The sequence below is a fragment of the Sylvia atricapilla genome, chromosome 24 (genome assembly GCF_009819655.1).
Source record: "Sylvia atricapilla isolate bSylAtr1 chromosome 24, bSylAtr1.pri, whole genome shotgun sequence".
Classification (NCBI taxonomy): domain Eukaryota; kingdom Metazoa; phylum Chordata; class Aves; order Passeriformes; family Sylviidae; genus Sylvia; species Sylvia atricapilla.
Window position 1 is genome coordinate 3,669,424 of NC_089163.1, and position 24,030 is coordinate 3,693,453.

The window sequence follows — 24,030 nt, forward strand, 5'->3', positions numbered from 1 at the left end:
TGGCGTTTCCACCTCCTCCAGAGCTTCCAGCTCGTCAGGGGAGGAGAGCTGGGCTCTGAGCGCAGTGCCTGGGTGGGGAAGCAGAGCCCATTAGCCTTAAACCACTGAGCAGCACTGCTGTGGGCCAGCTGCGAGGAGCAGCCCCACACCAGGCACGGACGTGATGGCTGGGGATGCAACAAGAGCAGGGACGGGCTGCGATGGGGTGAGGGCAGCACTTAAAGGTTCAGTGAAAGAAAATCCCTTTGAAAAAAGCTTTTGAGAAACAGAGCTGACGACTCCACGCAGCCTCAAATCCACTGCCAAATGATGCCAGCTCTTATTCAAAAACCCAAGAGAAAACTCTTGGCTGCAGACAAAGAGGAACCAGTATTTAGACCATTTATGGGCCACAGAAGGTCAGCAGAGATATGAAATCTGTGGATTCACTGAATTCCCTCAGTACCATGACTCCACATTTGCAATTACAGATTCATGGAGCTCAGCATCCCGCCTGCCACCAAGCACTGCCTGTAACCCTTCTGTGGCCCCAGTGCCAAGCTCAGCCTGAGGTGCACCCCGGGGGGACACTCACGACACAAAAGGTTCACCAGAATCTGCCATGGGGTCACCTGAGTGTCCCAAGTCACCCAGGCAGCCCCACAGGAGCAGAGTGTGTGTGAGTGTAGGAAAACCTATGGAATATCTATGATAAATTATCTTTTGGCTCGGGAAGAGAAGCAGCATCCTCCCCCTCAATTTGGGCAATTATCCTCGGTTATTTGAAGTTTTAAGCTGGTGGCTCATAACAGAAAAGCAGCCAAGGGCAGAGCAGGCTGGCTGAGCTGCGTGTGCTGGGACACAGCACCGAGTCCTGCGCAGTGCCAGCACCACTGCCCCGAGCCCACCCTGCCCCTGGAGGGTCTGCAGCACCCGGCCCAAGGGGCAGGACGTGCCCAGCCCAGGGCTCTGACTGTCCCTGCCATGAGGAAGGCTTTGCCTGCACAAACAAGCACGAACCAGACTAAAGAAATCCAAGCCAGCCACCTACTGCTGCTCCTTGGAAATTCAGAGCAGTGTCGTGCCTGACCTTCCTTTCTGACACAGAATCACATGAGAAACACTAGAGATAAAATACAGTGGGTACTTTGCTAGAGAAAAAAAGGTCATAAATCAGTATTAGAAGCACATTTGAATTTTAGAGGAATATGTCAGATACTGTCCAGCCATCAAATTTCACAGGTTCAGTTTAAGAACTTCAGGAGATTGCTGGCATTGCCTGAAAGGGAGAAGAAAATTACAAACACATGCTGGGGGCTCGGAGTGAGACACGAAAATCTGAGGATAATCCTTATTGCTATCCAAGATATAACCAAATAAGCACAATAAAGAATTCCATTCACCTGCCTGGAGCATGGCTGCCATAACCTCTAATGCCAGCAAGATTAAAGACATTTCTTCAGAGGGAATGGATCAGGTGTTTGCTGACAGGCTCAGGTTGGCTCTGGCCCTTCCCAGCCCCGGGATCTCCTCTGGTGCCACTAGTCTGCAATGTTGCACAGCCCATGCAGGAGCCTGGTGCCCTTCCCGTGCCCTGGCAGGGAGCCTGGCCGTGCTGGCTGCCCGTCCCAGGGGCTGCACACACAGGGTACAGCTCTGCCCAGCCCTCAGAGGTCAGATCTGGCCTCTGGGGTGAGAAACAGGGACTGTCACTGCGTGTGGTGGCTTTGGGAAGGCACAGGAACGGATGCTGCGTGCCAGGGGATGCAGAGAAAGTGAGGAGAGACAATCACAGTGCTTTTTATCTCTAGGCATAAAGGTGGGCCTTTGAGAAGGCAGAGGGAGGTAAGAACAGGGAGGGTGAGGCCGTGCAGGCTCCTGGGCCACGCTGTCCTTCAGACATCCTCACAGCACTGTCCTCCTGTGTCCAGCCTCGGGCACAGGGCATGAACATCCGTGTGGAGCACAGGACGTGGGATGATGCACCAGGACAGCACCAGGACACGGGAGGGTGTCCCAGAAGAGCTCCAGGATGCAGGATGAGGTACCAAGTGAGTACCAGGATGCAGGATGCTGGACTAGGGGGAGGCTGCAGCTCTGGAGATGTGTCCAAGAGCCCTGCAGGTCCAAACTCCCAGGACTCAGGATCCTGAAGGGAGCAGTGTGGTGGGGAAGTGAAGCTCTGGGAGCTCAGGGGTGTCCATGCAGACAGAGTGGGAAAGCCAAGAGGCACCATCAGCGGGGACTGAGGAGCTGGGAGGCTCTGGATCCAAGGACATTGTTACTATACTTCAGATTATATAAATAACTCGCTGAATAAAACCACATGTGACCACATTCTGTTTCCCATCCCTCTGCTCTGCCGGCAGCACACAGCCTCTTGCAACACTTGTTTACTGGGGAGGCTGTATATAAAGTGAAAATAGCTTTCTGTGTCTTATGTTTTCACTTTAATTCTCAGTGTGTAAAAAAAAAAAAACAAAAAAAAAAAACCTGTGAATTTGCTAATGGGCCTTGAAAACGTATTTTTAAAGCAAGGGCAGCGTGACTCGGTGAGTTGCTACGAAGGATTACAGAAGGAACAAGGTTTGCTAGGAAAATTATTCCCTTGAGAAAATCTGTAACAGCTGAAAGGCCACAGCCTGCTCCTTTCCAAGAAAATAAACACATTTTTGCGTCCAAAATCAAGCTTCAACTCAGGTATGGAGAGAGCTTGTTTGTTCTCTGGTGTTTATGTGCTTCCCATAGCTTTGGTGTTTGGGTTGACATCTGAAGGCCAAACATACAATCCATTCCCTCCCCTAAAAGAAGATTCCTGTTGTGTCTTTCAAGCACACTTTTGGACAGAGATAAATGGCCACGAGCTTCAGGAGTGTCGGAGCCAGATGGTCAATTGAGATTCCTCTGTATGTTTCTCTATTTCACTTCAGAGTTGATCTTGCATAAAAAATATTTTTTTAGCATTAGCTCTGACTTGCAGCCTGGAGGGAACCTTTGGAGCAGGAGGATTTGCAAGCACTCTGCTCAGGGTCTCATCTTTCCTGCTCATTGCAATCCACGTGCTTTGGGAGTTTTGTACCCAGGGGCAATTCAGACCATTTGATTCGCTGGAGTTTTCAGCAAATCCAGTTCAGATCCTTTGATTTGCTGGAGTTTTCTATTAAACAGTGACCCATGTCCAGGGGAGCAGCCCCTCCTGTCACTGCAATTTGGGGGAATCCGTGTGAGCCTTGCACTTCTCTGGGCAGTGAATTCCTTCCTCACAGCCTAAATCTCCTGGGGAATGATCCCTGAAACTCTCCACAAACATTTGCCAATTGTTCCTCCAACAGCCGAGAGTACCTGGACAGGTGGGAAGGCAAGGAGTGGTGATCAGATTGGCAATTTTACCATCCAGATTTACAGATCCTGCTGGGGAAATATCCATCATCCCTGCAGTCACTGTCCCTTTGTGACTCTCCCCTTCCCACTACAGTGCCTGCAGCTCTGTGCAGGGCCACAATATCCAGCTTTTCTCCTGCCTGCAGGCTAGTTTCACTGGTTTACGCCTTCCCATCTCCGTGTGTCCCGTGAGCGCTGTGGGGAGCCCGCTGGATTTTCTGTGTGCATCCCCTTGGGCTGGTGGCAGAACTGGGGTTAACCCACCCCAAAGGACGAGGCTGTAATTGCCACTAGGATGCAGAGATGAATGAGCTTTTAAGGCCTGCCAACTTCTGAATGGAGGCAGGAGGACCAACAACAGCATCAACCCAACAACCCGCCGCCAGCGGCAGGAGCACATCTGGAGGCAGCGTGCTTCAGCTGGAAATAAACCCTGGAGGTGTCAGGGCGAGCGGATAAGGGCTCTGCTGGCAGCGTGGAGGTGGAAAAGATGAAATTCTGGCTGCTGGAGGAACAAACACGGCTGCCAGGCTGGGAGTGCGTGTGAGCTTTGCTCCCCTGCTGCAGCCTGGGGTGCGCTCAGAGCTGCCGCGCTGGGGACGACACCCCGGCCTCTGGCGACACAGCTGCCGCCTCACAGGACCCACAGGACACGGCCCTGCCTGCCATCGGATGGGTTTGACTCCAGAGGAGGAGCAGAAGAGAAAAAAAAATCAAAAAAAGCAGGAGCAGGGTTTGGTCTGAGGAGAGCGCGGACGAGCAGAGAGCAGCACCTGCAGGGGCTGGGCAGGGGCTGGGTGTCACTGCAGGGCTCCAAAGACTCCACATAATTCAGGCAAAAGGTATAGAAAAAGAAGCCTTTTTATTGTCTAATTCTTGCTACCTTTTATAAGGTGTTCCCATACAGATTTAGCGTGATTAATAAATAGGAACGACACCTCTCTGATGCCATTGGTTAGAGAACCAGCAAACATCAGCTGGATAAAAATTGTTGTGAGAAAGGACAGTTATTTACCAAGATTATTTTGAGGAAAAACTCTCCTGAGACACTTTTCCTTAGGAAAATGTTGGCAGTTTCTAAGCAGGCTGAAATTCTCCGGCTGGGGGCTGCTCCTGTGAGCCGTGCTGGGGTCACCAAGGGGCACCTGCTCTCCCACAGTGACATTGTCACCTCTGCACCACGTCCCCTGGCTCACAGGGATGCAGGGGACCTGCTGTGGCCGTGACTCCAAGCAGCTCTTGGAGACCTGCACAGCAGCAAACACGTCCAGGGCGTTGTGCATCACCCTGAGCAGGGACAGCAGGACACGGAGGAGCCACAGCTAAGCTTAAACATCTGGTTCTGTGCATTCCTATATTGTAATAAAAGAAGTCTTCCCACAGATTTCACATCATCTTTGTCTGGGCATCAGTGAACTGTGACGAGAGAAACTCTTTTTGGGTTGTTTTTTTTTGGTGGGTTTTTTAGTTTTTTTGTGGTTTTCAGAGGAACAAAGAAGCAATCTTCATCTGATGAGGTGTCCTGGCAGCCTCCTGTGCTCTGAGGCTGCATCTCGTGCTGTCGGTGCAGCCCCGTGTCCTGGGACAACTGCCTGGCCCACAGCACCCCAAAAAACCTGCAGAGTTTGGGGGGACTGTGGCTCCTCTGGGACACTGAGAGAACATCACTGCAGCCCACAGAGGCCAGCCACAGCAGCTCCCAAACAGAGAGAGGGGCCAGAAAAACACCTGCAATCTGCATCCCACCTTTTTGGCCCCCGTTCAAGTGCAAGGGCAACAAAGAACATAAAACAACTGCTTAAAGACTCACAGCCCCAGGGAAGTCCAGGGAGGACCGTTCCCTGCAGCTCCCCCACGCCTCCAAGGAGCAGCCTCAGCACCTCCCAGAGTGGGCACAGAGACAAAAAAAAATCTTATTTTCCCTGGAAAATATGTCCCTGCCTGGAGGTGGCTCAGCAGAGGGAGTGGGCAAAGAAAGCCACGTGTTATAAATACAAATTATAAAGTTGGCTTCTCGCAAATATTGGAATGAATAGTATCTGTATAATTGTACTGTATTGTGTTATGTGAATAATAGTTCGAAAAGATGATGAATGTATTTTCTAATTGTGACACAGTATGAATAATGAAAAGACTGAGTTTTTTCTTTGTGACATCTAAAACTAACCAAGCCAAAAATTATGAAGAAGGAGTTGTCACCTTATAGCCCTGCATAAAGGCTGTGAAATTTCTGGGGGGTTTATCAAAATAAAAACAATCAAAAACCTCAAAAAAAAATTATAAGACTCATAATTACCTAACAAAGTAGAACCACCCATAAATAAATCTACCAAATAAGACAATTAAAAGAACATAGCAATCCTTAAATATCAAAGCCTAAAAGAGTGAAAGGTGTGCTTTCTGGTGAAGCACCCCAGCTAAAACATTTATTCTTATGTCTCCTAATTGCCTAATTTTTTTTAAATTAAACTTACATTAAAAAAAAAATTAGAACTCATTTTGCACACACGGAAAATTAACAGTGCAAGGCTGAAGGAAGCTGGATCAGAGCATCCTGTGCATGGAGCTGTGCTCCCCAGGAGCAGCCCTGGGGCCATGAGGTCCCCACACTCACTCCCAGCCCTGCTGCTGCTCTGGGGCTCTGACTGAGCCTCTGTTTGTCCTGCTGTGAAGTGCCTGAGCATGTTCCTGTCATCCTGTGAGGACAGGAGACTCCACAGCAGCAGCAGAATTGTGCAGAGAATCCCCTGTTCCTCAGCTGGCCAAGGCAGCCTGGGAGCCATCACCCTCTGTGTTTATTTGGAGCAGGCATGTCTAAGAGACTCTGGGCTTATCTTAAGTCTCCCACTTCAGCAGAGAAGAAAGGCTCACAGGGCTGGTGGAGGTCAGGGGAACGTTTGGCTCCAGCCACCCCTCGCTGGTGATAAATGGCAGATGGGGGAGTGTGAGGAAGTGGGACAGACTTGGCTGTAAATGTGCGTGGACCAAGTGGTTTCAGTAGAACCTGAGCATTTTGAGGAGGAGAATGTGGCCCCTGTTCCCAATCCTCCTCCTCCCCAGGTCTCCTTGCTCCTGTTTTCCCTGGGGCACAGTGTCCCCATGGATCAGAGCAGGGAGACCCCAACCAGAAGCCTTCAGTAGCCATTTTTCAGTGGGACTAGATTGCATTTATTCCTTTATGACTTTGCAGTTTCTGTTTGGGAAAAAGGATTTTATTCCTTCGCTTCTTCTTGTCAGAATGGATTTGCTGATCCCAAACACATTCCTCACACTTTATTTAGGGCTTATTATGCATCATTTACATTGCTGAGCTGTCACCAGCCTGTCTGCACGGTGCAGGCAGACAGGCAGTGCACTTCTCTGCCCTCTTGCTCTCCTCCCAGATGTGGAGCTGGCAGGATAAGGCAGTCTGGAGATGCCTTGTCTGATCCCATTTGCCTTTTGGGGGGGTTGTTCCACTCTGTGCAGGGGCCAGGCAGGCTCAGCACAGATGGACATCTTCCCTCAGCTACATCCCCAGGATCAATCCCCCTGGAGCAGGCAGTTCTGTGGGACAAGGTTGGATTTTCTCATTAAGGGATGCTGAGTGATGGCTCTTGAGCCGAGAACCTTTTCCTCTGCCCGTATTGTGGCAGGAGGTTCCCCAAAACCCGCAGTGCTCACTAGGTGGATCACATCTGCAGCAATGCCAATATTCTTCCCTAAATTACAGCCCACCTTTCCTCCTGAGAGCCACTCCCTGCCCAGCACCCAGCAGGAGGAACGGGCAGGAATCCCAAATCCCTCTTGCTCCAGAGCTGCTTCCTGCCCAAAAGGATTCTGTGGCTTCTTGTTGTGCTCCATGAACTGACCTGCTGCCCTCTGTGAGATCTGTCAGGAAAAGGAACTGTGGCATTAGATGTCAGGTCGCTGATGATCACACGGGAGGGGACACACATGCAGGACTGACTGCTCTGTCCCATGTGAACGCTTTGTCTGATGCACTAACAGCTGGACAGAGCTGAAAAATGGAATTTATTCATATTAATGGTTGTAGATGCCATCCTGCATTGAGGCAGAAAGTTCTCCTACATGGAAAGAGTGGAATTTGTACTTCCCAAAACATGCAGATTCACCTGCTACTGCCCAGGGAGGACAGGCCTGTCCTGGGCTTCTGCTCTCAAAAGAGCAAACAACACCATCATGTCGGGATGCAAATGAAAGATTTCCAAAAGGCAACATCAACTGTTTCAATTAATTGTCTGGACACAGTTATTTTCCAGATAAATACAGAAACCAAAGTTACCTGTAGATGTGACTATAACAGCAGCTGTTACCGTTCAGCATTTGCCCCGTAGCTCAGAAACTCTCACTCTAGAAAGGAAAGGAACATCAGGCTGGTGTCCCCAAAAGGAACAAGCCAAGCCAGGCAGGATCCCCCTCCAAAAGGGCACATTCCTCTGAAGCTTTTTGAGTGAGGGCCCCAAATCAGAGACAGCAGAGCCTCAGGAGCTCTGGGGAGGTGACATGTGCAGGCTGCCACTTGTCCTGGGGCAGAGGAGAGGATCCCTGTCCCTGCTGCTCCTTGGCCAAGGTCTCCCCCAGCCCCAGCAGATGCTCTGCAGGGGCTGACTCTCATTTCAAGGGGACTCTGGAGCCAGAGCTGGGCCCCCCATCCATACCTGCTTATTTTAGCCCATGATTGCCTGACTTCTGATAACGGGATTATCTTTCTGTCTGCTGTTGAATACTCCTTGAAGGCCAGCATGTTTCAGCTGGGTCAGTGCCTGGTGGGGCTGTGCACGGTGGGAGGCCAGGCCAGGGCTCCTGGAGGACACTGGGGCACCTGCAGCTTTCATCACACCTGGTGGTACACGCAGAGCCTGCTGAAAACAACGGCTTGTAAATGCAAAGCTCCAGCTCCAGTTACCACCCCCCTGCACCAGGCAGGGCCCTGCTCTGCATGAGATATGTTCCCAATGATAGCATTTGTCTTTAATAAATGGGCACCACATCAACTGCCTCCTATTGGACACCTGGGGCTTCTAAGTGAAACCTGATGTTTGCATTTCATTATAATGCTTTTGCTCTGAGATGGATTCCAACCCATCCCCTGTTTAATATCAGCCAAAGGTGTGCAGTGGGTTTGTATTGCTGTTTATGAAGTTCATGTTGCTGGGCCTAATGTGTTTCAGATCACCCAGCTGTCTGTGTGCCTGTCTCAGCCTCACCCAAACCAAGGATGCTCCTTTGCCACAGTCAGTGGCATTACCAGCATTCAGGAAAGATAAAGGGCAAAGCTCCTTCCATGGCCACAGAGCATCTGAATGTAGAGGTTCTTTAGTGAGATATTTCCTCAGAATACCTTCTGTGATGCTTCTTTTTAAGGCCAAAACTGCCTGTGCTGGTCCCTACTCTAAAAAGGTACCTGGAATGCAGAGTGAGTTTCCTTGTATCAGAGCAGCCTTGCTGCCACACTCCTGCACGTGCTGTAAACCTGAGGAACAGGGGTTTAATACCCCACACAGGGGTATTGGGGCTGTCCTGTGTGCCCCTTGCATGCCTCTGGTGTCACACACACTGATCTGTGTGCGCAGCTTGGACCCTGACACGCTCCAGCAGAGGAATGGTGATTTCTGATCCCCTCAGCAGACAGCTGCCACAGCATCCCTTTGACACTGAGAGCATAAAAGCCACCCAGAGGACAGCAAAGTGTCACAGGTAGGAGCATCTGCTCTGATTCAAACAGATGCAAACCATGCACTGAGCCATCCCTCGAGTCCAGGGCTCATGTTCTACCCTTCTGTTGTGTCCTGGTGCTGCATCCCCCAGGCATTTCTAACAAAAGCAGTGAGATAATCTCTGCCCTGTGGGAGCTGCTACCCTGGAATCTCTTGTGACAGGAGAGGGGAAGGAGAGGGCTGCTTCATTGCTGCTCACCTTTGCAGAAATCCCTGTTCTGACTCAAACTCAGAAGAGAATGAAAATCCCTCAAACAACCTCAAAAGATTTAGAAATCATGCTCAGGGAGGCACCATCTCTCCATCACTGCTGGAGAGAGAAGAGAAGGGATTACCTGAAGTTGTGCAGTCATGAAGAACTGGATGAGAACAAAGACATGTTGCAGCTGCATTTCTCTGCTCCTCGCTTCTCCATGGCTACTAAAAAACCACCACCGCAGAGAGCAAATGACAGAAACCACAGCACTCTCAGCTGAACTCTCTGGCCTCAAAACTGTGTCATTTGGGAAGGTCTGGACAGGAGCAGCTCCATGTGCAGGGCTGAGGTGCAGGACTGTGGCCTGCAGGGACCCCAGTGCACACTGACTCACAGGCTGGCTGCTTTCATGAGCCCTACTGAGAACCTGAGCTCAGCTCATAGCAAATGCCTTTTGGGGATGGAAAAAATAAAACAACAACAAAAAGAAGAGAGAGACTGACCCATTTGAGTTCCATCTGTTGGGGCTTATGACTGTTCTCCTTATAACTGCCAACAGACAATGTGAATAGCAATTAGCTAATTGCTTGCTAACTTTGCATTCTAATAATAGTCGTGTTCCAGAGTTATACAAGTTTGGAGGCTGCTGCTGCTGTTCCCTTGCAACTGGCAATAATAAATAATATCATATTCCCTCAGCTTTGCCATTTCTTCCAAGTTTCATCCCCATGCAAATTGCTCCAGCATGTCCTAATCCCTGACGGGAGGGCAGAGGCATCAACAGCATTTATTTGTAGTTCCCTGCATGGGGAGGATTCGGCACAAGGCATGAGGATGTGGCACTGGGAAGCTGTGACTCCCATGTGCCACTTGTCCCTGCTCAGCAGGGCCAGGAGGTGCCTCTCATCCTGGCAGGGTGGCAGGAACAGGATCTGCATCCCTGGAAATCCAGCCCTACCCTCAGCATGTGCTCGGTTAGAGCTTTTTGGAGGTTTTAGGGGTTTGTTGGGATTTTTTGCTTTCCCTTTGCAGGATGGGATGTGGCCCTGGCCCCTGTAGTGACATGTTTTATTACCAGTAGCTTCAATAATGTCAGCACAGCCCCAGACTGGAGCTGTCAGGAACAGCCTCTCCAGCAGCAGAGCAAGCTGTGCAGTGTCACCGTGGCAGAGATAAGAGGGGGCTGGACCCCAGTGGGGCTCCCGGGGGGAACAGGGCTCAGGTCGGGTGCAGAACCCCAACATCCCCTGGATGAGGGGCACAGAGAGCTCCCTTCCACACGAGTGAACTTCTGGGCACCCCTCTGGGGGCTGTGTGACCTCCAGCTCATTACTGCCACGCAGATGCAGCTAATTGAGAGGCAGAGCAACAGCCTGATCCAGCGGAGTCAAGGCCAATGAAACAACATCATTCCCTGGCACACGAGGAACTACTGAACAGGGAGCTGCCAGCAGGCTGACATCTCCAGAGCTCACACACTAATCTCATTAAACCCGACCAAAAAGCCTCTCAGAGCTGGGGGGAGCCGTGTCCAGCGAAAGCTGGGCTGGATTATTCACCTCTGGGGCTGTTCCACATCCCTGTCCTCCCTCCACATCCCTGTCCTCCCACAGCACGGGCACGGGGCTGTGGTACCCTGGCTGCCAGGCCTGATTCAGCACAGGATGGGTGGCACCTGCCCAAACCCTGCCGTGCCAGGGAGCTCTTGGCTGCCCAGATGAGGTTTGCACAGGGGTTCTTGGTGAGGTTCCTCATGAGCAGAACTTTCTGTCACTGCCTCAGGTGCCCCCCAGCCTCTGAGCTCTTCCAGCAGAGCAGCTCTGGGCTTCTTGGTTCCACAGCTGCTTCAGGCTGCTTCTCTGGGCACTACAGCAGCTTACTCACCCCTTACTGCTCCCCTCTCCTGCTCCTGCCATCTGAGTCACAAGCAGATTGATGAGGTTTAAAAGCAGTCCTTGTGCAAGCCGTGCTCCACAGCCTTGTCTCCCCACTCACACAACCTGCTCTCTGGGCTTTGGGAAGAGGCACCAGAACTGCACCAGCAAAGGGAGCTCTCCTTGGCAAAGGCACGGCAGGAGCTCTCCCTGCCAGCAGCTGAGGATGGCTGTCCCCTGCCCAGGGCTCAGGTGCACAGGGCAGGGGGAGGTGGCTCTTGCTCAAACCAAGCAGTGAGACACGAGGAGCGGGAGGAATCCAGCCAAAGGAACAGCTTTGCTCACTTCTGCTTTGGCTTTGTCTGTGCATGTTTTCTCTCAGCGCCGGCTGATGAGTTTCAGGCTGAGGGAATGTCAGGAAAGCAGAGGGAGAGGGCTGTGACACACCGCACCCTGTGCCAAGGAGCAGCGGTGACGCACGGCAGCTGGCAGGACTCTGGCGTGCCCCTCACCTTTGGTGCCCCCCCAGGACCTGCCACCCTCAGCCCTGGCTGTCCCAGCACAGCCCTGGCTGTCCCAGCACAGCCACAGCTGCCCAGCAGCAGCTGCAGCTCCTCTGCTCACAGCAGCAGCTGGGGACTGTCACCTGCTGCCCCACACCGCCAGCACTGGCTGGGGCATGCCAAGGGGACACTCAGAGGGGTTGCAGCAGAAATTTCTCCACTCAGAGCAGGACAGGAGGTGGCAGGAAAGCTGCCAGGATGTGGCAGCTGCCCAGCACAGCTTGTCCTCAGGGGGCAGCTGCAGATATTGGCTGTGGCACAGGAGGGTGAGGTGCCACAGGACCACGCTGCATCCAGGGGAACACCCCTTCTGCTACCCTCACATGGATCATTGCCTGTGATTTTAGACATGAAGCCATAAGGTTTTGGCTTGAATTTATCTCCCAGCCTCAGGGGAGCAGAGCAAAGGTCCCGTTGGGCTCAGTGTGGAGCTGAGGTTGGTCCCTGGCTGACAAGTGGCCATGGACTACACACAAAAATGCTCTAAAGCTGACAGCACCAAATGTTTCTTCTCCACCTAGCACAGTTGTTTAGGGTTCAGTAAGGAACAAAACTGCATCTTGTAGGTTTTAATAAAGCTCTTGGCCAATGGTTCAAACACCAGGGGACAAGCTGGAGAGAGAGGTTGAATTTATGGGAGCGGGAGGAGATCGTTTGCTTTCTTAGGAACTGGAAAAGATTAATAGTGTGCAAAGGCTCTTGGATTCATTCCTCACATAGCAGAATGGTTAGGAGACTTACTGGCTTGATGTTCTTCATTCTGCCTTCCCCAGGCAGCCTAGAGACTGTCTGGGCTGTGGAGAGGAGGACCAGGGACAACGTCAGCCCCAGGGAAGAGGCAGCTGTGACACGCTGGGGGACAGCAGGGAACAGAATCTCAGGGTGCTTTGATGGGAAATTAAATAGGGAAATTAAATTAAGCTTAATATTTCTGTGTGTTCTGATGTGTGGGGAGGCACTGGTACCTGGGGAGGTGGTGGGAGTATGGGGAAACAAGGCAGGTTCATCCTTCCAGCACATCCCCACTCCTGGACCCCGGAGTGCCAACAGCACAGAACTGCTCCATAAAAGGAATCTGAACCCAGGGAAGGTCCAGCCTGTCTCCCATCACAGGCATTTTGCAATCACCATGTGAGGTAAATCCTGATGCAAATTAAAACTCAGGAAAAAAAAGTCAGGAATTTCCCAAGTTCCACTGAAAAGCCCAAAGCTTCTTTCCAACAGCCAAAACCTGCTGCAAACCTCACTGCACACAGAGTGCAGGGCAAAGATGGAAAGCCACTGGACACACAGGGAGAGCCACAAGATGAGACTTCCAGACAAGCCAGAGCCTGTTCTGGAGTGGCAGAGTGGCTCAGGCATTGCTTCAACACAAATTTCAGTCTCATTTGGCCCTGAGGTGACAGCCAGCCCGTGTCCCCAGAGCTGCACCAATGCAGCACAGCCCGAGGCTGCAGCAGCTCCACATCCCAACAGCCAGGACAGGACACAGCTCACAGTGTGAGCAGCAGGAGCCACTGACCACGTGCCTGCCCAGTCATCTCCCCTAAGGGAGTCAAATCCCTTTGGAAGGAACAGTCATCTCCCCAAAAACAACCTGGAAACTTGATGAGAAGATGGGCAGAGCCACTTACTTTCCATTGTTGGTCCCAGTCAGAGGAACACTGGACAGATCTCCTAATTTCTCCAAGCTGCTGTAGCTGAGAAAGTCCAAGCCAACAACCTGTCACTTGGCTGGGTATAAATGTAGCACAGAGTGTTTTCAAGACTCCATAGACAGCCCTGGAGCTGTCAGCTATGGAAAATAAACTTCAGTGCTATTTATGGATATCTGTTGTGCTCTGATTCAGGGGTGGAAGGCTCCAGTGGTACCGCGAACATTTCACTGGGAGGCAGAAGCAGCTTTTGGGAAGCCACGATCAGTCTGAATGTTCAAATAACACTGGGAAATAGGTTTGCTCTTTTAGAGGATGAATGAAGAACTTGAGCAAAACTCCTTAACATTAAAGTTCCCAGACATCTGGAAAGAATTAGTCAAGAAGATGCTTGGGACAGGGAGCTCAGGCAAGTTCAGGAGACACCTATTGCAGATCCACAGGAGGAGGGAGGAGGAGGGAAAGGGTTGGGGGGAAAAGCAGGAAGGGAGGATTGAAATAAAACCCCTGCAGGATGGGCAATGCAAACAGGCTCTGTCCACATGCAGCACAGCCCCAGAGGGTCTGTGGGGCCACACCACGGTGGCAAAGAGCTCACCAGGCTACTGCTGGTGCCTGTCCTGGCAAGGGCAGAGCAGGGCACTGTGCTGAGCACGTCCCACGTGGGAAAGCTCATCACTGCTGCAGGCCAGATGTGTCCCCGCTCACTGCACACCCACATCACACCAGCAGAACTTGCCCCTCCTTGGAGCTCAACAGGGCAAAAGCTGTGCCAAATCACAAGCATTAGAGAAACACTGAGCCAAGACTGGGGGAAAGAGCAAAAAAAAGCCAGCCAACAGGTAGTGGAGAATGCTGTATTTCAGAGCAGATAAATACTCAGGCAGCCCCTCAGCAAAGTCACAAAAGAGTTTCTGCTTCAGGCCAAGATGAAAGTCTCAAAGAATAAGCACAAAAAAACCATAGGGACTTGTGAAACCCATGCTTGGTTTATTAAATAAATTACAAAGCTTTTTATAACATATTTCTGCCTCCGAGTCACTTCACACTTCAGTTCAGGTGCCAAATCCTTTGTCTTTTCCATAACTGTGGACTCTTGTAATACACTCAACTTGGAAATCTGTTTCAAATCCACGAGCTTACACTGAAGCAAAGCTTTTGGGTTTGTTTTGGAAGTCTGGTGTTACCAACAGCAGGTCCTCATTTCTAAGCAGAGCTGCAAAGGCCCCGCTGCACCAGAAGCCAGAGCTCAGCCCTATGGGAGGAAGCAAAACCACCCTATACAAGTCAGGTGCCCCTTATAAATGTTTGTGGGCACTTGAATTTAGTTTGTGCTTTTCCTGTGAGTGAAGAATAACTGTTTTCCAACGGGGTTAGCAGCAGGTAAAGCTGAAAATCGAAGTGTGAGCTTTGTGTTTCCTGACATTTTTCCTTTAACAAGGTAGCTCCAGCTGCTAACTGCCTTTTATTGCACCCCTCAAAGACAGATCTCCATGCGAGAATACTTTAAGAGCTCTACTCCAAAAAGAAAGGTACTTGGATTTATTTTTATGGTTACATATATTTTACCAGTTGGTCTCAGAGCCCTCAGTGCTGCCTTACCCACAGCCCCACTAAGCTACGGCACAGCCTGGACTCCCTTGATGCCAAGATGATATTTTGTCTTTTATGTACTTTTTATATACCTTTTATGTATTCTCAGTGCTCTTAGCATACATTCTTGTAATTCCTTAAGTCTGATAATTTAACATAATCTCTGTTAAGCCAGAAAACCAAAAATCCCAAAGGCCCTGCAGCTGAAAGTGGGAAAGCCCTGCACTATCCTGAAAAACCAAAGCCCCTCTAAAATACATCCTATAAACTAAGATTAAGCCCATCCAAGAGGGAACACTTTGAGATGAGAAAATGCCACAGTGTTCATTCAAGCCTCTCATTGAAGCAGCTTTATTAGATACATTAATCTGCAAAATCTATAAAATTTATACGCAATCTATCAGGTGTACATTTCAGCACACTCCACCTCGATGAAGTGTCGCACCACAAGGATCCTTATTAAACACCAAGATAAAAAAAACCTTTTATCCCTTAACCATATCTGGCTCTTGATTTTAGGAATAAGGAAAAGGCATCACCCTGACCCGGCATTGGGCTCCCCAGGCAGCTGGAGCAGCAGCTTCTGCTCTCACTCACCTCCCTCCTGTCTCGGTCCTCAGGAAGGTGCAGAAAACTGGCACAGGGACATCGCTGTGCTGTGAGCAGGTGTCTGACTCAGCTGTGCAGGCAAGGAGGAGCAGGAGTGGCCTTTCCACCTGCCTGCAGACACGTGTGACTCTGCAAGGCTGAACGCCTCTGACGGGGCTGGCTTCTTTTATTCCTTGCCAAGGTTGGGATGATTAATACACAGGAAACGGAGATTTCGAGTTCAGACTTGGATGTTTATGAATTATTATCTATATTACAGTCTCACAAGCTGTGAGTTCTGCAGCACCTCTAGTTAACAAGGAGCAAAATGGAGAGCTTCTAACTCTTTCCAAGGTTATTGAAGCACTAATTACCCAATAACGAGGTGACACCTACATTATTTATACATTTGACCCAGTAATGACCACCCAAGGCCCACAGTGTGGACCTTTTTCACCCAATTACAGAAAACCACCCAAACCCATGAAGAAGGTGAAGAAGACTCAGACAACCCCTCCATCTTGACTCACACATATTACTATATACTAAAACCCCAAAATCTAAGTTTCCAGAATTCCAGCAAATGCTCACCTTGGCTCTGTTCACAGGGGAACCCTCCAACCCCCAGTGACTCCTGGGCAAACACCAGCTGAAGGGAGCTGTGCACACACGAGGAACCCTGTCCTCCTCAGCAATGGGGTCCCTGGCAGCCTGACAGAACATCCAGATCTGCAATGGAACAAGCCCACAGCTGATCCCCATTAGAGCTCTCTGAGGCACAGACTCACTCACACCCCGCAGAACGCTGCAGACAAATGCAACTGATGACACGACCCATCAGCCAGGATCAGCACAGAGCAATTAATCACCACAAGACTTCAATGAGTACCTCCTTCACCACTTTTCAGTCAGTCGGAGTCAGGGCATGGCCACTTTCAATGCAGAAAGCTCCCTCAGCACTTTTAGCAGGGCTGTTGTTAGCACAAAGACAGACATCAGGGGCCAAACATCTGGGAGAAGCAGGAGGGCCACCACGGAACTGTGCTGAACATCTCCCAGGATTTAAATCCATTTGTTCATTGTGCAGCTGTCCTGAAGAGAGGCTGACAGAAGAGGGGTGTTGAAGGCTTGTACAGCGTGCACACATGCAAAGACAATTCTGCATCCAAGCTCACCAGGATCTCCTGGTTTGTGATGAGGATCCAGCAAGGCCTGAGCAGGGATGACACTGCTGATTCACCCTGAGCCATCAACAATGCTCCAAACCCTGTGCAAGGAGCACAGAGCTGTACAGCAGAACCCTGCTCCCTTCCACCCTGGGCAGGGCACCCAGAGCCAGGAGCAGGTTTTCTCAGCAGGGGCTTTTCTTTGCAATTAGAACTGTGTGTGAAGAATTGCAATTAAAAGTCGTGAAGGGCCTATCCCTGATGGGAGCACTGGCAGCCCCAGCAGTGCTGTTTGCAGTGCCCTCAGGTGGCTGTGGGAGTTGGAAGCCTAGAGGCTGAAAATTCCAGGTTTTCTGTGCTAAAAGGGGCTGACCCTCAAGCCAGCACCACTTTTGACTTAAGGCCGTGGAACAGGCTCCCAAAATTGAGTGATGGCACTGAGGTTGTGGGGTTTGAATAGAATTGTGTGACCTCACAGGGTGAAAAAGCTGAATTTGGGATTTTAGTATATATAGTAATGGATGGGGCAAAATGGAGGATTTTGGATGTTGTCTGAGTCCTTCTTCTTCACGGGTTTGGGTGGGTTTCTGTTATTGGCTGAAAAAGGTCCACACTGAGGGCCTTGGGTGGTCATTATTGGATCAGAAATCTAAATAATACAGGTGTCACCTCCCTATTAGGTAATTAGTGCTTAAATAACCTTGGAAAGAGTTAGAGGGGCTCCATTTTACCTCATTTCTGTAACTTGCTAGTTAGAGCTCACAGCTCAGGAGTCTGTGAATAGATAAATAAAAAATAAACATCCAAGTCCAAACACCAACTGCAACTCCCTTGGATTAATCCCAACCTTGGCAGAGAAAAAGAAGCCAGAATCATCACACGTGGGGACACCTCAGGTTGGGGACACAGAAACAATGAGCACAAACACATCCACAATGTCTCAGGTACAAGTCTTTATTGGCTTTCTCTGAGGGGCTGCAGCTCCTTACCAAATACACAGAGACAAACACTCCACTGCTGCCCAGGAACATTCAGAGGATCAGTGCACAGCCCATAAAAGGTGTTCCTGAACTGTCAGCAGCTACCAGAGAGTGATATTTTACCACTGATTTCAGTGGTGACAGAACAGTGCTCTGCAACACTGAGAACTCAGGCATCTGTGCCCTTCCATAATTATATTTTCAAGCCAGATTTGCTTCCTTCCTCCTCTGTGCCCAAGCAGGATGAATGCAAACACACTGCTCAAGCACATGAGGTAACCACTGCTTCTGATCTGACATATTTTCTTTATTTGTAAGGACAGAGCCCAAATACCTTTCATGGCACCAGCCTGAAGGACTCTGTTACACTCCCACATCTGCAGCACCTCATGTAAGTATCAACATTTTTTCCCATGATACAAAACATCCATGTCAGGAAAAGGAAAGGGCAAGTTCCACAGCTGGAGGTGACTCCTTTCTATCCTCATGGCTTTTTCTTCTCAGCCTCCTCTTCAGAGACCAAGGCTATTTCCACTTGACAATGACACAGTTCAAGCACTTCATGCTGAGGAAAAGACTCAACTCATCCAGCTTCCAAAAAGCACCAGGAGAGCTCCCTCAGTTCCTCATCCCCTTTGCAGCACTGCAGAACGTGCCAGAAGCTGGTCAGAGGCAGTCCCTGGTCCCTGTCAGGAGCCAGGGGAGCAGCTCACCTCCCGATGGTTCTCCACGAACAGTGAGACCTTCAGGAGTGTATCTGAGACACAGAGAAGACAACAGCCCTGTCAGCTGAACGAGCTTCATCCTGTACAGAGGATTCTCTACTCCTAAAATCGTGTTTCTAAAGGCAGTAAAAGAAAGTGTGAGTAAAACTGACTGAATGAAATGGGTCACTGAGCCCTTGCTACACTCTGAGGGAGGATTTTGGGCCTGAGAGATTTTAGCCTGCCTAACAGCTGCTAACTTTTTCCCAAGGAAAAGTTTCTCAAGAAAGCTTTCTCTCAAAACAATCTTGGTAAATAACTGCCCTTTCTCACAACAATCTTTGTCTAGCTGATGTTTGCTGTTTCTCTGGTTTAACCAATGGCATTAGAGAGGTGTTGCTCCTATTCACCAACCATGTTATGTCTGCATAGGAACACCTTATAAATAGTAGTAAGAATTAGACAATAAAAAGCCTTCTTTTTCTATACTTTTGACTCCTGAATTATTTAGCATCTTTCGTGTCCTACAGCAAGAGACAATGTTGCTGCCAGCTGTGCCCAGGTGTGACGGTGAGCACTTTAAACTGAAGCTGACCAAGATCTCAGAGCAGGTCACAAAGACTGACTGGGTAGGGTCACCCCAGCACGGCGGGGGCTGTCCCAAGGGGACATCAGCAGAGCCCTGGGAAAACCCCTCGCCTCTTTGTACACACAACTACCTTGGACGACGTCTTCTTTGTAGCGCTCCAAAATCCGCTCCCAGGACTGCGGGAGGGCTTCCACGTCTGCCAGGCTGTCCAGGCTGATGCGCTGCAGGAGCAGTTTGCTCTCCAAGTACCTTCGTGCCCGTTAAGGACAACAAGGAGAAAACAGCCCCCTGAGCGCTGCCCAGACACCCCAGCGCTGCCCGAAGACCCCCAGAACAGGATACAGGTGCCGGTAGTAGCGTTCCACGTCCTGCAGCCCCTCCAACACATCGGCCAGCGAGGGGCAGCGCGGACCACGCCGCAGAACCGCCTCCAGCCCCAGCTCGGCCGGGCCCCGCTCCTCGTACAGCCGCAGCACAGCGGTGCCGGCGGCCCCCACGGCGTCCCGCACGGCCCGCAGCTCCTCCCTGCCGGCACAGCACGGTCAGCCGGGCCCTCACATCCTGCCCGCCCGGCCCCGGCCGCCTCCTCACCGCCGCCTCCTCACCGCCGCCCGCCCAGCTGCTCCAGCAGCGCCTCGGCCGCGCCGCGCTGCTTCTGCCACAGCCGCGCCCTCAGCTCCGGGAAGGCGCCGAGCGGCGTCGCGTCCCACGGAAGCCGCCGCACCGCCCGCATCTGAGCCGCCAGCGAGGCCAGCGAGCCCAGCAGCGGGGCCGAGGCTGCCAGAGCCGCCCGCGCCGCCTCGTCCGCCCGCGCCGCCGCCTCCGCCCAGGCCCGGAGCGCGGCCGCCATCGCCGCCATCGCCGCCGCCATCGCCGCGCCCGCGCCGTCGCGCTCCCGTGACGTCATCAGGCCGCGCGGCGGCGCCATTGGCCAGCGCGGGCGGCGGTCGGTTCGAACGCAGAACGCCCGCAGCAGCCGCCATGGCGCCCGCCAGGAAAAAGGGCGCCTCGAGCTCCCGCAGCAGGAAACTGGCGGCTTTCCTCAAGGACTTCGACCGCGAAGGTGGGAGAGGGAGAGGGAGAGGGAAAGCGAAAGAGCAGCGGGAGAGGGAACGTTACCGGGCGCGGGCCCGCGGGCAGTGCTAACGGCGAGTGTCCCCGCAGTGAACCGGCGGCTGGAGCGGCTGCGGGCGGACGGGGAATGCCTGGTGAAGGAGATCGAGAACCTGTACGACATGGCGATCCTGCGGCTGCCCGTGGAGCTCCGCCAGATGAACTGGCTCGAGTATTACGGTGCGGAGCGGGGCCGGGGGGCGCTGGGCTGGGGGAGCGCGTTCCCCCGTGCCTTACAAACCCTAACGGGAGGAAGGGAGCGGCTGGGATGTACCGCGCCTGGAACCCCCAGGGAAGCATCCCACGGGCTGTCTCCTGTTCTCTAGCGCTGGAAACTGGGTTCTGCACCCCGCTGGTGACAGCCCTGCTGTGCTGTGTGAGCCGTCCCGGACATGTCCTGATTTGTCTGAAATATTTTCTTTCTAGCTAAACAAGGAAGTGGGAAGACGCTGGAGGAGGTGGCTATGGTAAGTTTCCGGCACAAACACAAAGCTCTCTATAGCCATCACACACTGCTCTTCACGCTGAAATAACACTCTGCAACATCACAAAAGAAACAGTTACATCAGTATTTTCACAAATGTTTCTTTAAAATTTAACAGTAAGAGATGCCCGTTGTATCAGAGCTGGGATTTACATGGTCCTGCTGCTCCCTGCTGATCTTTCCTTATCTGCTAGATTGCACTCCCAAATCCCTGAGAGCAGATGTGCTTTGCAGGAAAGGAAAGCATTTCCAAACTGGTTGAGATGCATGAAAAAGCCCAGTTTGAGCACAGCAGCAAACCTGGAGCTGATCTGGCTGCAAAATTATTGGGGGTTTGCTCTACAGCTTTGACTTACAGGAACTTTGGGCTGCCAACAATCCCAATGGTGCCACGAGTGTTTTTAATTTTAGGCAGACTTGGAGATAGCAGAAATAGACAAGCTGACAGCAGGAGTTATCAATGGCCCGTTTGACATTGTCAAGAAAGGTGAGTTTAAGCATTGGGGTGTGATTGGTGAGGTGGAAGCATGTTGTGGTTACTTAATGTGAATAATAATTCAGTTCTTGCTCACGTCCCTCAGTATGTTTAAACCAGAAAAACAATCCTACTTTTATCCCTAGTACCTTCTATTAATTTCATTAAAACATTCAAAATAATCCAAAGTAGTGCTCTGTCAACCATTAGGATTGCACTGGAATTTGGATTTCTGAATTGTTGCCAAAACTGCTTGTAGCTGCTTGCCCCCTCTGCTAAATAATAGTTTGAAGCTATTATTTACTTAGATAACACTTTCTCTTTCCAGGAGATAAATTCAAAAGGAGTGCTGAAGCTGTTGAGGAAGCAGAGCCTCCACTGCTTCCTCAGCCAAAGAAATCCAGAGTTGACAGCCAGTGTCCTTCAGAGGCAGAGGCTGAGAACGTGAATCCAAGAACTGCCAAGGTGAATAGCTGCTCTCTGGGGTGACATTATTCTCAGGATATAAATTCCTGATTGAGCTGGTGGCCAGGATGCTCTAAGGGGGGCTTCAAGAGAATTCTAGCAATGGGGGAAGGCTTGAATGTGTTTGTTCTGAGCTCTTGTGCCATGGAAGGGGGCTGAGCCCAACATTTTGTGTGGAAGCATCTGTTTGTGTGGACTCAGCTGTTCCATGAGAGGGAAGTAACTGATCTAGTGGGTGATGTGTGCTTCAGGTGAAGGCATCTGCCAAAAAGCCACCCGTGGCCAGAAGACCTCCCTCAGCCAGAGTGAAGCGCATGAGCAAAAGGTAACAGGGATGTCTCTGTCTCATCTCTAGAAATGGAGAATGTAAATGGAAATCTCTCTCTTTGGTGGGATGGACTTTGGCTCAGTGGTGGCAAAGGAAAGAGTTGTGCCACGCTACAGGGAAATACTGATGTGAATGAAAGATGGACAGCTGCCTGTGCTGTGACAATAAGCTGTCCCCAGTTTTGGGGGTCACTGCTTTTTAGTAATAACCCCTGGGTTTAGTGGTGGTCACCTCTGATAAGTGCCTGTACATTTGTCAAAGGTCATCTTAGGAGCAGATGTTTGTTTCCCTTTAACAGGTCAAGCAAAAACAGCTTTATCACTCCAGCTACTGGCAGGATGGTTGATGTCTGTGCTCGGGGAGGCACCTCCTCCATGATCACACCCAGATTCGATTCCAGGTTTGTTCGCAGAGAAAATAAACGCATTTCCCTCCCATCTCTGATGGAGTCTGCTTTCCTCCATCTCTGCAACCCAACCTTCAGCGGCTCTTTGGAGCCGAAATGAACGACTTGGGTTGTAGATATGGTGTGAGCAAAGATCACTGACTCCTCTTTTGTTGTTGCAGGGTGTTCAAGACGCCGGGGCTGCGCACTCCTGCCCTCCACGAGCGCGTTTACACCATCTCTGCCAACGGCAGCCCCCTGGCCGACACCGGGGACGCCGTCCTCACCCTGCCCCTGGGAGGGGGAGAGGTAACTCCTCACCCCTCACCTGCCCTGGCAGCCCTCCTCCTGCTGCCTCACCACCTCCTGTGCACCCACTCTTGTCTCTTTGTGCACTTTTGTCTCTTTGTGCAGTTTTATCCAGGGGTTGGTTGAGGTTAAAAAGAGCCTCAAGAGGTTCTTAGTCAAAGTGGGACCTGCTCAAGCTGGTTGGAACAGAATAGGAGAATGTTTCATTGTGCATTCACTTTAGAACATTTTAAGCAGCAGTAGTGCCAGTGTTTGTGTTTGTAAAAACCCACTACGCTGCTCAAAGACATGAGGTGACCAATGTTTCAAAGCCCTAATCTGGCATATTTTCTTTATTTGTAAGGACAGAGCCCAAATATCTTTTGGCTGGCCAAATGCCAGTGCACCCACAGACAAAAAATCACTCACTGGCTTTTTCCCCCCTCACCAGAAACCAAGCTATTTAAAACCACCACTGCCAGTAATGCATTAATGCACTGCAGGAAAAGTGTGAGATGAGCTTCTGTTCCAGCTGAATGTAGTTCTCTGCCTGTCTATACTTAAATCTTAATTTTTATTTTTTTTAATTTAACTTTCTTGCTGCCTCCAATTGCTGCAGCTAACCAGACAGAAAACCTGAGATTTGAGTTTGTTTCCACAGAGCATACGTTTGACAGCAAAGGATTTGACCAAGAAGAATTTTCTTCAGCTGAACCCCAAGGCCCGAGGGCTCATGAAGAAGCTGTCAGTAAGTCTGGGTGTTTTTGTCAGCCATGACCTGTAGCTGTAAGGCAGTGCTGTCCCTCTCTCATCAGTCAGGGGACTGTTGAGCTGCAAGAGAAACTCCTTATTTCCCCCCTTGTCTTGAATTTTGGCTGATGTCAGAAGTGAAGAAGTAGGGAAGGAGAAGCTTTACATCACATCTGGCTGAATCCACAGTGGGGAAAAGAGCTGTTGTCACTGCTCTGAAAAACAAACTTGTCCTTTAGGCTGGAGCTGCAGGTGGCTGTGGGCTGTGCCAGTGTCTGAGCACTGATGGATTTCCCTTTCCTTTCAGGTTTGTCTTGCACAGGCTTGCAACGACACAAAAATACCCCTGGATGGAAGTCAGTGAGCAATGACATCCCTCTCTGTAAATACATTTTACATTTAGGACTACTACCTTCATTTAGTTTATGCTCTGATTTGTATCTTCCTTTCATTGATCCACAGAATGGAAGCTAAGAACTAGTTATTCTACCTATTATATGTAATGGGATTAAAATAAATCGAACTTTTTTTTTTAATTTGGAGAGAAAAAGCATTCCTTATTTTTTTTATTTCCTTTAAGGTTGAAACCACGAAACAGAAACCTGTTTCTTTGTTAGCTGGTGCACTGTCCTTTCCAAAGATGCTTCTTTGTCCTTGATTTAAACCTCTTTACAGGGCTATAAACAAGAATGTTGAGACTTTGAAATCTTCTCTATATTTGAAAAGTCCTACTTTTGGCAGAACCAGGCCTGCA

General features: G+C 50.6%; 2 protein-coding genes across 5 annotated transcripts; one reads left to right on the plus strand and one right to left on the minus strand.

Moving 5' to 3' along the window:
- Window positions 1-17,651: 17,651 nt before the first annotated feature.
- On the minus strand, window positions 17,652-19,864 carry AIRIM (AFG2 interacting ribosome maturation factor). Of its 2 annotated transcripts, none has more exons than XM_066335158.1 (4): window positions 19,594-19,864; window positions 19,331-19,513; window positions 19,119-19,237; window positions 17,652-18,452 (listed from the first exon to the last, which is right to left on the minus strand). In XM_066335158.1, the coding sequence occupies exons 1-4, from the start codon at window positions 19,857-19,859 to the stop codon at window positions 18,385-18,387; spliced, it is 636 nt and encodes a 211-aa protein (XP_066191255.1). In that variant the 5' UTR covers window positions 19,860-19,864; the 3' UTR covers window positions 17,652-18,384. The 2 variants fall into 2 exon arrangements, with proteins under 2 accessions (XP_066191255.1, XP_066191254.1); XM_066335157.1 differs by having other exon boundaries at window positions 19,116-19,237.
- A 74-nt stretch (window positions 19,865-19,938) lies between these two features.
- On the plus strand, window positions 19,939-23,814 carry CDCA8 (cell division cycle associated 8). Of its 3 annotated transcripts, none has more exons than XM_066335181.1 (10): window positions 19,939-20,051; window positions 20,153-20,281; window positions 20,528-20,568; window positions 20,997-21,072; window positions 21,389-21,525; window positions 21,777-21,850; window positions 22,152-22,253; window positions 22,421-22,547; window positions 23,188-23,274; window positions 23,584-23,814. In XM_066335181.1, the coding sequence occupies exons 1-10, from the start codon at window positions 19,970-19,972 to the stop codon at window positions 23,638-23,640; spliced, it is 912 nt and encodes a 303-aa protein (XP_066191278.1). In that variant the 5' UTR covers window positions 19,939-19,969; the 3' UTR covers window positions 23,641-23,814. The 3 variants fall into 3 exon arrangements, with proteins under 3 accessions (XP_066191278.1, XP_066191276.1, XP_066191277.1); XM_066335179.1 differs by lacking the exon at window positions 23,584-23,814 and adding an exon at window positions 23,346-23,537 and having other exon boundaries at window positions 23,188-23,306; XM_066335180.1 differs by lacking the exon at window positions 23,584-23,814 and adding an exon at window positions 23,346-23,537 and having other exon boundaries at window positions 21,392-21,525; window positions 23,188-23,306.
- Window positions 23,815-24,030: the final 216 nt, after the last annotated feature.

Excerpts from the sequence above, each read along its gene's own strand:
- AIRIM (XM_066335157.1), bottom strand. The coding sequence starts at position 19,859 with ATGGCGGCGGCGATGGCGGCGATGGCGGCCGCGCTCCGGGCCTGGGCG. Across the intron at positions 19,514-19,593 it reads GAGCAGCTGGGCGGGCGGCG|GGAGGAGCTGCGGGCCGTGC; the intron begins GTGAGGAGGCGG and ends CTGTGCCGGCAG. Across the intron at positions 18,453-19,115 it reads AGAAGACGTCGTCCAAGGTA|ATACACTCCTGAAGGTCTCA; the intron begins GTTGTGTGTACA and ends TCTGTGTCTCAG.
- CDCA8 (XM_066335179.1), top strand. The coding sequence starts at position 19,970 with ATGGCGCCCGCCAGGAAAAAGGGCGCCTCGAGCTCCCGCAGCAGGAAA. Across the intron at positions 20,052-20,152 it reads CAAGGACTTCGACCGCGAAG|TGAACCGGCGGCTGGAGCGG; the intron begins GTGGGAGAGGGA and ends GTGTCCCCGCAG. Across the intron at positions 20,282-20,527 it reads GAACTGGCTCGAGTATTACG|CTAAACAAGGAAGTGGGAAG; the intron begins GTGCGGAGCGGG and ends TTTTCTTTCTAG.